This window comes from Mesocricetus auratus, unplaced genomic scaffold (assembly GCF_017639785.1).
Source record: "Mesocricetus auratus isolate SY011 unplaced genomic scaffold, BCM_Maur_2.0 Super-Scaffold_100013, whole genome shotgun sequence".
In the NCBI taxonomy this organism is placed as follows: Eukaryota; Metazoa; Chordata; class Mammalia; order Rodentia; family Cricetidae; genus Mesocricetus; species Mesocricetus auratus.
This window is the reverse complement of record NW_024429196.1, coordinates 70,488,241-70,500,463: the sequence shown is the minus strand read 5'-3', so window position 1 is coordinate 70,500,463 and position 12,223 is coordinate 70,488,241. Positions and strand designations below refer to the sequence as shown.

Here is a 12,223-nt window from a genome sequence, read left to right as displayed (position 1 = left end):
CATCCGTAAATCAAAGCAATAAAGCCAAGGAGTAAAATGCTTCCTGCTCAAGCATGAGAACTAGAGTTTGGATCTCTGAAACACATGTAAAAAGCTGGGAGTGGAAGTGTACGCCTGGAATCCCAGAGCTGGAGAGGAGGAAACATGGGGAATCCTGCGACTTTGGGACTTCTCAAACTTGAGGCCCAAGTTCAGAGAGAAAGCCTGTCTTAAGACTCACAAGGAGAGCAACTAAGGAAGACATGTGATGTTTACCTCTGGCACACATGTGCACACCCACCCACACATAATGTGCATGCACACGCACACGCACACACACACACACACACACACACACACAATCAGTCAATCAAAGTAATAAAGCTTTAGTCAGAATAAGTCACCATCGTCTGAGGCTTGCAGTCACTGTTACAAGTACAGAAATTTCTGACTTAAACATATTTGGTACCTAAAACTCAACTTAAACAATACGGCTTTAGGAAGATGAAGACTTGTCTCTTTTAAAACTAAAGACAGACACACACACCTAACTATATGAACACTCACCTCTCAAGGATCTCATAGTCACTCTCTAGCTTATAGAGGGCTGACAATCTGGCTTCCATTAAAATGAACAACTTTTCCCTGGCAACATCTAGATAACGAAGGAAAAGAGAACATTAGTGACATTTGGACTAGCTGACTATGAAGACATACACCAGGCATATTTCTTGTGCCAAGAAGTGTGTGTCCCCTATATCTACTGTGTGCCCCAGACTCACAGAGGACACTACAAAAATAGGCAGCACTGCTACCCAGATGTGCCAAAGACATCAAAGGCAGCAGGGTAGGTGGCAATTAATAATTGCATCCAAGTCCTCTTTGGGAAATTAATCTTCATTTTCTCTTTCTAAAGGTAATATATGTGAATGTTAAAAAAAAATCCCAACATTAAGCCAGGCATGGTGGCACACACTTTTAATCCCAGTACCTTGGAGGTGGATCTCTAAGTTCCAAACCAGCCTGGTCCGCACAGTGAATTCCAGACCAACAAGCACTAAGCAGTGAGACACTGTCTGAAGACTAACAAGCCCCCTCCACCCAAATCTTTACATTAATAACTCAAGTAGCTCACAAAGCCAAAGTTCCTATAATCTCTTCCCCTCAGATGGCGTCACTGCTGTGTCTAGTCAGCCAGGCGTGACATGTGTTAGGTTCTCCTCCTTGAACAACTGTAAGCTGATACTCAGGCGCTCTTCCAGCGTCTGTGTACTTAACACAGTGTGACTATCATCGTGTATGGTGGAACATAAAGATATCTCTCCCCACCCCCCCAAACCATTCCTCAGCCCGATTCCTTCACATAAAAACACCACTGAATTTTTTTTCAATGGAGTTATCACAGACCGTTTCTAACAAATCAATTAGAAGTGGGAAATTTAAACTCCAACTACAAAGTGTAATATAATTCCCTATAACCTACTAGAACATATGGCTTACATTTCCATTGATCACTTTTAACGACCCTTGTAATTCAATCAAAAGCTGCTTCCATTGGTGCAGTTAGTCACAGAAATACTGTTACATGCTAAGTCCACATTTTATATAAAATATTATAAGAACGAGACAAAATATATAAGCACACACACGTGTGTGTGTGTGTGTGTGTGTGTGAGATGCACACACATGAGTTAAATTTGCAATATCAGAAAGCCCCTAACATGCTAGGCTCACACTCATGGGTTACATAGGAAACTAGCCCCGATGGCACCAAAACCCCGTTAGAGGATCAGCTATTGAGTCAGGATCCCATATGGACAACAGTCATTCCCAACAGGTATTTCCAGGGTTCAGGAAGAAACCAAATAGATGGCGCCCCTACCCCCCCATACACACAGACTTTAAGGCTGGATAACATTTGAATTTATCTACATAGGCAGTTTCCATGACTTATCTGCTGTCAACAATGTTGATACAAACACAGGTGTAATAATATCTGAATAAGCACCTGCTTTCACTGCTCTCAATTCCTTTTTTTTTCCTTTTGGGAGACAAGGTCTCAGGTAGCCAAGGCTGGCCTCAAACTCACTCTTTATTCTCCAGCATCCCAAGTATGAGGATTTGGGGCACATGCCCCCAAAACCCAGATACTGGTATCAACTGCTAGGCAAACTGTTAGGTAACATTACACTTAACTCCAGAAGAAATGCCATACAACTCCCAAAGCAGGTCCCATAGACCCTTGCCTTGCCCAATGTGTTCTTCTCTTTTCCTCCCTGCAGTTTCCCCAAATCTGGAAGTATATATATGCTCAGAAAGTATCAACCACCAAATTCCATATAGATTTCCAAAGAAGGACCAACTTCAGAATATAAGAATTATCTACTTCGGAATAGGGGAATGATGTGCAATAATTATGTTAAAACTGGAAATTGTAAAAATCTGTGTCACTTTCAGACAGAAATGAGACAACTCTCAGGCTTCCTTTCTTTTTCTATCCTTTCCTTTTCTCTCCCCCACCTGTCTAGTTGTGAGACAGGATCTTGCTGTGTTGCTCAGGGCAGCCTCAAACTTACAATATTCCCACCAGTTTACTCTGTGCTGAGACTCACAAGTGTGTGCCACCATACCTATCCTTACAGTGTATCTTTAGTAAAATTTCATATAAAACTGTTTTACTCCAAAAATAAATGTAAGCGTTTATAGCTACATAAAATTATTTCACCTGTATGATCACAAGTAATTAGCCTAATACCCACCTTTGATCTTCACATACTGTATTTCTGGATTGACACACAAGGCAAGGTTACTAGGTAGAGTCCAAGGAGTGGTTGTCCAAGCAACTAAGGATGTGTTTTCATCTTCCTCCAAAGGGAAAGTTACAAACACTGAAGGATCCTGAACATCCTGAAAGACATTGAGGGAAAGTAGTGTTGTATAAACCTATAAAGTACATAATAATAAGGGACTGATCTGAAAGGGAACTGAAGTAAATTTTAGGACAAAAATGAGCTTTTGAGTCAGGCAGTGGTGGTGTATGCTTTTAATTCCAGCACTCAGGAGGCAGAGGCAGGTGGATCTCTTTGAATTTGAGGCCAGCCTGATCTACAGAGCAAGTTCCAGAACAGCAAGAGCTGTTATACAGAGACACCTGTCTCAAAAAGCCAATAAACAAATAAGTAAACAAATAAATAAATGTTAATCATGCATGATCCAATAGCAAAGGCAACTAAGAGGCAAAAAGAAGACATCTCACCCCATCTAACAAGGAAAACATTCTTTACCATGATGATAAAATGCTCCTGATATGCAACAATTTCTGAACTTGGGCATGAACAAGACTTCCAAAGAGTGACCGTCTCTTTATAAAATGAGGGTCACATAAACTGGCAAAGTGAAGGCTAGGACAGACACAGAGGACATGATGCAGCTCATGTTTTCAAGGACTACTTGACCCTCTAGATGGCATAGAGCAGTCGTACCAATGACACAAGTCTTGTGCAGCAGAGAAAAGGTCATAACACAGCTCAGCATCACAGCATGAGACTTCCTTCCCCATACCTTTAACTGCAGGTACCAGAAAAGACAGAAAATCACCACAGGCAAGGTCCCTGAAGAACTGTACCTGAGGAAAACTGTCAAAGCTAGGCAAGAGGAGGCACACAATACAGCCAAAACAAAAAGAATCCATCACATTTAGACAAGTGATAAATCCAGTGGAGAGAAAACGCTGCCCATTTTAACCTACCAGCACTCAGCAGTTACACATGTCTGGCACAGCAGTCCACGTTGGGAATAAATGGGAATATTTACCTTAATTATAATCAGTCAACAATTATCACGGACCACGTCAGTGCTCAGCATGTCACGTACCTTGTAATTCTGGTTTGATTCGAAGTTAGAAAGCGGAGTGCCGCAAGCGGTGGAGAAGGGCATGACTTTCACACCTCTGTACACAAGGCCTTTGTCATACAGCTGCTTGAAGACCCACCTGGCAAGTTAAGAGACTGAACTTTACAACTACATAACCAGAATCTGCCATTCAAATGCAAGCTTACACCAATTCCTAGTCTTCTTCTGATAAAGAAGAAAAACAAAACAAAAACCAACCCATCATTTAGGAGTTTGCTGGTAAATAACAACAGCCAAATGTAGACTAGATAAGTGTTATTATCAAGGCTGGGGTATTACTTAGTAGTAGAGAGCTTGTCTAGCATGTGCAAGGTCTAGAATGCAACCACCAGCATGGGGTTGGGTTTGGGGTGTGGCTACCATCTTCTGGAAAGGAAAGATGTTCATAGTGATTAAGAAAGGCAAATAATAGTGCACACTGCACAGTACTTTACCAATGACATAAATCTGTACCTATCAGCATGTATTCTTACACTAAAACTCTTAAGAGGTATGACAAAACAATTTTTACCAACATCACTAGCATTTTGGAACTTTTCTTTGGGTTTTTGGTACATTATTTAAACTTTGTAACAGGCAATTTCTGTAAAAGTACACCAGAGATCAATGTTACCTGTTGACTACTCACTTCTCCCGATTGGATAACATACTGCATTAGTGGGAATCCTTTTTTTGTTTGTTTGGTTTTTTTTGTTTCTTGAGACAGAGTTTCTCTGTATTGTTTTGGAGCTTGCCCTCGAACTTGCTCTGTAGACCAGGCTGGCCTTGAACTCACAGAGATCCACCTGCCTCTGCCCCCCAAGTTCTGGAATTAAAGGTGTGTGCCACCAATGCCTGGCTGCTTTCCCTTTTTTAAAACCTTCATTGTAGTTGCTATATCCCTAGGGTATTTTTTGTTTTGTGAGACAAATTCTCTTTCTTACTAAGTAGCCCAGGCAGGCCCTGAACTCGTACATTTCCTGCATCAGCTTCCCACTGCTTGGATAAGTGTGCACCACTACCCATAGAAGGAAATAAATGGATTCCACATGCTCTCCCACAGGTTAGAGCTCAGTGGTAGAGTATCTGCCCAGGAGCCTTGAGTAGGGTACTCAGCAATGCCAAAAGAAAACAAACAAACCAAAAAAACCCCTCTCATACTTGCCAAAATGTCATAAGAGGTAAATCCTTTTTATGACTTTAGAAAAACCTATATAGTTTTCTTTTTAATATATAAAAGATAAACACGTTTGCTCCAAAATCAAATAATGGACTTGTAAACAAACTTCATCAGGCAAGTATACCTCTCCTTTTTGACCAACGCAAGAAAATGTTTATCATTCCTACAGTTTAAAATAAACCTACCAGACTGATTCCATGAATTGTGGGTATAGTGTTTTGTAGTCATTGTCAAAGTCAATCCATCGGCCGAGTCTGGTAACGGTAGACTTAAGAATATGAATGGTAGAGTAGTATTAGAAAATGGTACCATGACTGGTTTTTACTTTTATTATCACTACACAACTATTATGGGAAATCAAAATAATCAATGATCCAAGTAAACATATTTTAAACAACACCTAAGGTTTTCTTAGCATTCATTTCTTATACATAGATACTGTTATTTATCAGTGTAAAATATTTAGTTAATTAAGTCATGTATTGGGGAGGGCGAGGGTTCACAATGTATTCCTGGGTGATTTGAAAGTTGTTATATAAACCAAACTGGGTTCAAACTTAGGATGATTCTCCTTCTGTCTCCCCAGTATTGGCATTATGGGTGTGTGCCACCATGCCCAACAAATATTAATTGCTAAAAGTCTTTTGCAACCACTGGAGAAATAGTTATAGCTAGGAAGGATTTACCAATAGTTGCTAAAAGAATAATGACTAAAAGTATCACAAGAGAAAGCATGCTGGAAACAGTATTCCCATAAGATACTTACTAACTGCAAAGCAAAACCTGCACTTCACCAAGGGAAAACTAAACAGCCAGGCAACTAAATGAAGGGAACGATTAATTGAATAGAGTTTATTGGTACAGAATAGGAATGATTAATTGGATAGAGTTTAATGGTACAGAATAACACTTATTTCAGCACGTACCATGCAATAGATCCAATCCTTAGTAACCAACCCTCTGTCACTGCTCCCAAAGACAGACTAAAATGAGCATCGTATGTCGAAGGAACTAAGAAGGCGCCAGTAAAGGCAATGACTGATCCTGAGTAGACACTGGGGTCAGAAAGTTCGGCAGCATGATTGGACAGGATTTTGTTAATATTAATGTACTACTGGAGATGTCAGCATCTGGAAGATGATAGATGAAGGGCATAGGGGACTACTTCATACCAGGTAGAGAGTTATATGCTTTAGGTTATCTCAAAATGAAGCATTTGTAGAAAAATGGAAGGGAATGGTGGCTCACACCATTAATCCCAGCACCCAGGAGGTAAAAGCTGGCAGAGCTCTGAGTTCCAATCCAGCCAGGACTACACAGTGAGATCCTGCCTTAAGGATAGGGAGTGGGGGAGGGAAGGGATCAGAAAAAAAATCAGATTTCAAAAGCCCATCTATATTTAGGGTAAGTTCACATTATCAGTACTTCCCTCCATTGTATTAGGCAAGAAAGTTGGGAGAAAATTAAGCTCTGACTTTCATGCTAATGAAACTGGACTCTATATGTGAATAAACCATATAGAAGAGTTTTAAGGATAGCATTGTGGGAGCGGAAACACAACAGTCTTCATGGGAAGACTATGAAGAGAAAGGTGTATGTTTGTGTGTGAACGCACACATGTGCGTGTGTCTATATTTCCAGTACTCAGACTGAGGCCAAAGTACTTGAATGTTAGGCCAGTGGACACAGAATAAAACACCAAGAACACCAGGATATAGATGGAGAGATTTTTAAATAAGATGACAATAGGCAAGAGGCTAGAGAAAAACTGTAGGATAAAAACTAGATACCAAAAAACACACTGGGATTCAATACCTTATAGAATGACAGGATTAATGTTTACAGGGCAGGAGAATCCAACCCCTCTTGTGACACAAGCTCACAGGGACAGCCACACTTGGGGGAACATTTCATACAAAACATGAAGGAGGATTAGCCATTTCTAGTCCATCTCAAAGCCAAACCATTCATTCATTTGAAAATACCCAACATACCTTCCACTCAGTAGAGTATCTCATCACAATTGCTCGGCACTGTTTGTTATACTCAGCAATCCCCATTTTGGCCACATCCTCTGGCCCTTTGATCCCCAGTGTCTTATCAATTTCATATTCCTGAAAATATCAGGTAAGACGGTTATGTTAACAACCACAACTTATGAAACAAATACAAGTAAGCCACAACAGAAATCAAAACAGCTAAAAATAAATAAATAAAAGAAAACTCTACAGAGAAACTAAACAGTAAATAATATAGATAAGAATCCAAAGGGAATATCTGACACATTTATAGACAATCAGAACATTAAAAGATTGGAGACTCAGACATACCACAGGTAAGCCATGGCAATCCCATCCAAATCTTCTGTCAACATGAAACCCACTCTGGTGAGCATATCTTGTAACTATGTCTTTAATTGTGCCCGCAAGTATATGTCCATAGTGAGGCAGTCCAGTTGCAAAGGGAGGCCCATCATAGAAGGCAAATCTAACAGATAATACAAAATACAATAAAGCCATTTTAAACCAGCAAAAATTCAGAACATTTACCTACCAAGGAGCTCTCATACTAAAATGTTCAGGAGAGGGGGAGGGTGATCAACCGGACTAGGAAACAGGCATAACTGATCAGAAATTTACTGGACGTCCTGTCTTCGGAAAGGCCATTCTGACAGGGCTGGGGCTGGGAGGGGGGTGCTATTCAGTCATCTGTTCTTCATTTATTATCTCCAAGACATAAGGCAAATTAAGACTGATCCCGAGTTACTGCATCAATGAAGCAGAACAATAAACACCATCATAAACTTTCTAAACGGGGAAGGTTCATAATGAAACCAATGATCTAAGACTAGTAGCCTCTACTATGAAAAGAGACTTAAGGCAGGAAATACTGTAGGACCCACTCATGGTAGTTTAGGTTGAGGTGCTAAGAGAGGTCAGAGATGATAGTAAATGCAAGAAAGAAACTGCTAACAAGCTCCATTCAATGGCTTCTGACTACCAGGAACTCTCCTGTTCAGCGTTCACTATTGAGAGACACTGAGAACATACAGACGAATGAAGGGTATGCACACTAGTAGAACTCCGTACATGAAACAACTATTTGCAAGAATTCTATCTTTACCACAGAAACTCACATACTTTGGCTTGTTTTTTGACTGCTTTAAGCATTCCTGGAAACAGTTATTTTTGGACCAGAACTGCAAGGTTTTCTCTTCTTCAGCAGGAAAACTGATGTTTTCTGGAACTTGTTGAACCATTCTGTTGCTGCAAGAGAAATCAGATTTACTACAGTCATAGCAACTCCTAATTTAGGACCAGCAAGCTAACATATTACTAAAGTACACATACACATGACTGTCCATGCTGTGTGTGTTACAGCAAAACCTAATTTATTGGGTAATGATGTATAGTGTGCTCTTTTAAAGTACAAAAGTCAGCTGGGCATTGGTGGCGCATGCCTTTAATCCCAGCACTAGGGAGGCAGAGGCAGCTGGATCACTGTGAGTTTGAGACCAGCCTGGTCTACAAGAGCTAGTTCCAGGACAGCCTCCAAAGCCACAGAGAAACCCTGTCTTGAAAAACAAAAATAAAGTACAAAAGTCAGCTAGTTTTTTAGGATATTTAAAGGCATATCGCCACCACCACTAACTATTTCAGGATATTTTCAATTCTCCCCCCAACCATTAACAATCACATTCTCTTTTGTTCAGTCCCTGGCAACAAATAATCTTGTTGCTAACTCTAACAATTTGCCTATTTATATACATATAAAATTTTCACACTGGGAGGGTGGTGGCACACACCTTTAATCCTGGCTCTCGGGAGGTAGAGGCAGGTAGATCTCTGAGTTTGAGGTCCCCCTAGTCTATCTACAGAGCCAGTTCAGGGTAGCCAGGGCTACACAGAGAAACCATCTTGAAGCCCCCTCCAAAAGAAAACAAACAAAACCCAAAACCTCACACGCATTATCTAAACGTGGTTCCAATTTTCAGTTTCCAAGCGTCAGTCATGCTGTAACACACATACTTCATCCAGCACTGCCGTCCACTTATCAGTTTCTACATTTGAATTGATTTGTCTTTGGGACTAGTTTTTAAGGTCGTTATGACCATTAAGTTCAAACTTCCACCTGGAAGTTTGTGTATGAGTGGAATTTGTGGATCATGTAACTAACAAGATGCTTTCCACAGTGACTTGCCCTCCATCTTACCCTCCATCAGCAGCGGATGGGGTGCCCACTCTCTAATACTCCTCAACCCTCCCTAATGTCTGACTTCATGGGAGCCACCCTACAGGGTCCAAAGCAGGACGTACACCGCTGCATGTATGACTCATCTGTTCGTGTACTGTCTTAAAGATTCATATTTACTCACCTTTCACCCTTGTTGAGTTAGACTGGCTTTTCATGGCTGAATTCTAAGTTCTGGATCTGGTCATTCTCCGGTGATTGATCTTTTTAATTTTAAATTACTTTATTTTTATTTTTTCATTCTTATTATTTTTCTTGTGTGTGTGTGGTTTGTTTACAAATAAGTGCTGGTGCTTGTGGGGGCCAGAAGGATGCCTTTTCTCAATCATTTCTTGTGCTGGATAGTTTTATGCCAACCTGACTCCAGCTAAAGTCATCTGAGAGAAGGGGACCTCAACTAAGAAAATGCCTCTATAAGAACAGCTTCTGGGCTTTCTGGGACGTGAGAGGCCGGCTTTTACTGAACTTTCTATGTTGTCCCTGCTGTTCTCAAAAGATTGAGATTTACAGTATTGTTCTTAAAAATACAAGGGCTGGGTGCAGCTGACTGGCCGTTTATGAAGAACAATGTACCAATGACCGGGCTATGGCAGCTGCTGAGAAGAAACAGCTCCCATGCATAAATCACAGGGTTTCTCTAGCCCATTGTATCCACTGGAGAGCTGTACCGGCACAACAGCCTCCAGCAACCACAGGGCAGTGGGGGCAGATGTGGTGGGAAAAGTCAGCTTAAGTACGAAAGTACCACCCATCTCTTCCTCCCAAACCCAATGCAGGCCTTTCTTCTTATTCTGTAACTCCTTCCTCTTCTGAGAGTTCATTTCCCTTCTGAGGCAGTCTCACATAGTTCAGGGTGGCTGAACTCCCTGTGTAGCTGGGCATAACTCTGACTCTTGCCTCTACCCCCTGAATGTTGGTATTACAAGTGTTTGGGGTTGTTGTTTATTTTCTTGTTTATTTGTTTTTAGCAACAGAGTTCCACAATGGCTGACCCTGAACTCAGTCAGAATTCAGCCTGCTTCTGCCTCCTAAGTCTAGGAATTACAGGTGAGCGACACCACTTTCCAGCTCGAGGCTGTGCTTTTATGAAGGGCTGAGACTCGAACCCAGAGATTCTTGCACGCAAGGCAAGCACTCTGTCAACCAAACCAAACCACATCCCCACCTGTCTGCTCAGATACTTCCACACTACTTCCACCCAGACCTCAACTTATCTGGAGAAAGAATCCTGAAACGCCATGGATGCTGGGGCTCATGTTGGCACAGACCTACCATGCCAAGGATGCTCAAGTCACTTATAAAAAAATGCAGTGTTAGCATATGTGCATCTGCCTGTGTATTTAATTAAGATTACTAATCACATCTAATACATTTAAGCGCCAGGTAAACAGTTGCTTTACTATACTATTTAGGAAATAATGGCCAGGAAAAAGTTTCTACATGTACAGTATATATGTCACCACTATAGACCTAACTGCATAGTATGATCACAGGTTGGTTGAAACCCCAGATGCAGAACTGGTGGACAGAGAAGACAGACTCTTTACTTCCTACGAATACACAGAAAAACAAACAAGCAAGTCTAGATATACCAGTTTGTATTACATGTGATATATGATTTTTCCAACGATTTTGCTTATTTCCTTAACTCACTAAAAAATGAGAAACATAAATTCATTAGGTTGGAAACCAAGTGCTACTCTCACTCATCACACACATGCAAACTAAAGCGAAGACAACGACTCCCTCATCTTCTGACCCAACACGATGGGTCCTTACAAATCTCACAGTACTTTGGGTACTCGGCCCATCTTCAGTGAGAGATACTGATAAGTTTTAGTTGGTTCTGTGTGGTCGCCAGGCGCCAACTTAAACTGAATTACCAGACTGTGTGCCCGGGACAAGCACGCCACGCACAACTCACCTTGGTACAAATGCGGGACATTTGGGAGCAACCTAGGATCCAGAACGGTTCCTAGGTTAGTCCTTTTCAATACCTTCCTATCTTCTCCCGGATAGTGCAACACCCTGCATTCTCACACCACCCTGGTCAAAAGCCACCGTGGTTCCACTAAGGGACTGAGGGACTTCTAAGGATCCCAGTTCTCCACCGAATGAGGCAGGCCAGAATTTGTGCGCAGGTCTGAGTTCTGCAATGCTACTTACTCGGCTCCAGATCCGCCCTCTGGATAGCTCTGAGCACGCAGCTCACTCACGGCGGGAAGCAGCGTGCTCCTTTTTCACTGCCTAGTGTTGTGTGGAGGTTGTAGTAGTGCAGGCCCCGCTCCGCGGCCCAGACTGACTGCAGTGAAGGCCTGGAGGGGCGGCGGGTTGACGCTCAACTGGGGAACCCCGGGACGAGCCCAGATTGCAGCCGGCGACCACGCTCCGGAACCGCGCCTGGAGGTGATGCAACACTGACAGCGCGAGTCCCAGTCCGGCTCCGCGCCGCCCAATCAGCGTGTGCCATCCAGCACCCACAAATAAAACGTGTGGCGATTGGTCCATGCACAACTGCAGTGCAGTCGGGAGCGTCACTGCAGAGGAAGGAGAAAGGTGAGCACCACATTCTCAGTCGGCGCCGGCGAGCACTGCTACCCTGCAGGCTAAGGTTCTTAACTCAGGAGGACTGGTTTTTCGGTTTCCAAGTCTTAGCCTACGGACTAGAGACACCCATTCTCTTCATCTTGGGTACCTATGTCAGGATTTTAAAATATGTTAGTATGTTTAAGATCTGGACATTTTACACGATTTAAAATTAGTTTGGACACCGGGTCTCCTGTATCCCTAGCTGGCCCCGGAACGCCTAAGAAGCCAAGGAAGACTTTGAACTTCAGATCCTCTTGCCTCCACCTCACAACGGTGGGATTACAGAAGTGCCCCACCACGTCTGTTTTTATATGGTCCTTGGGGATGAACCCA

At 42.2% G+C, this 12,223-nt stretch overlaps 1 protein-coding gene and 1 non-coding gene across 2 annotated transcripts in view; both read right to left on the bottom strand.

Annotated features, from left to right (window-relative positions):
• The window catches only part of Iars1 (isoleucyl-tRNA synthetase 1), a 45,136-nt gene extending 33,415 nt beyond the window's left edge, over positions 1-11,721 (bottom strand). The window contains 8 exon segments of the mRNA XM_005066311.4: positions 547-634; positions 2,739-2,886; positions 3,853-3,970; positions 5,236-5,318; positions 7,045-7,164; positions 7,381-7,537; positions 8,191-8,316; positions 11,468-11,721. Coding sequence (XP_005066368.1) covers positions 547-634; positions 2,739-2,886; positions 3,853-3,970; positions 5,236-5,318; positions 7,045-7,164; positions 7,381-7,537; positions 8,191-8,309 — 833 coding nt within the window. The 5' untranslated portion in view covers positions 8,310-8,316; positions 11,468-11,721.
• LOC121143809 lies at positions 9,867-9,999 on the bottom strand. The gene has a single exon (XR_005881132.1). It is a non-coding gene; the product is annotated as a small nucleolar RNA SNORA84 (small nucleolar RNA).
• Positions 11,722-12,223: the final 502 nt, after the last annotated feature.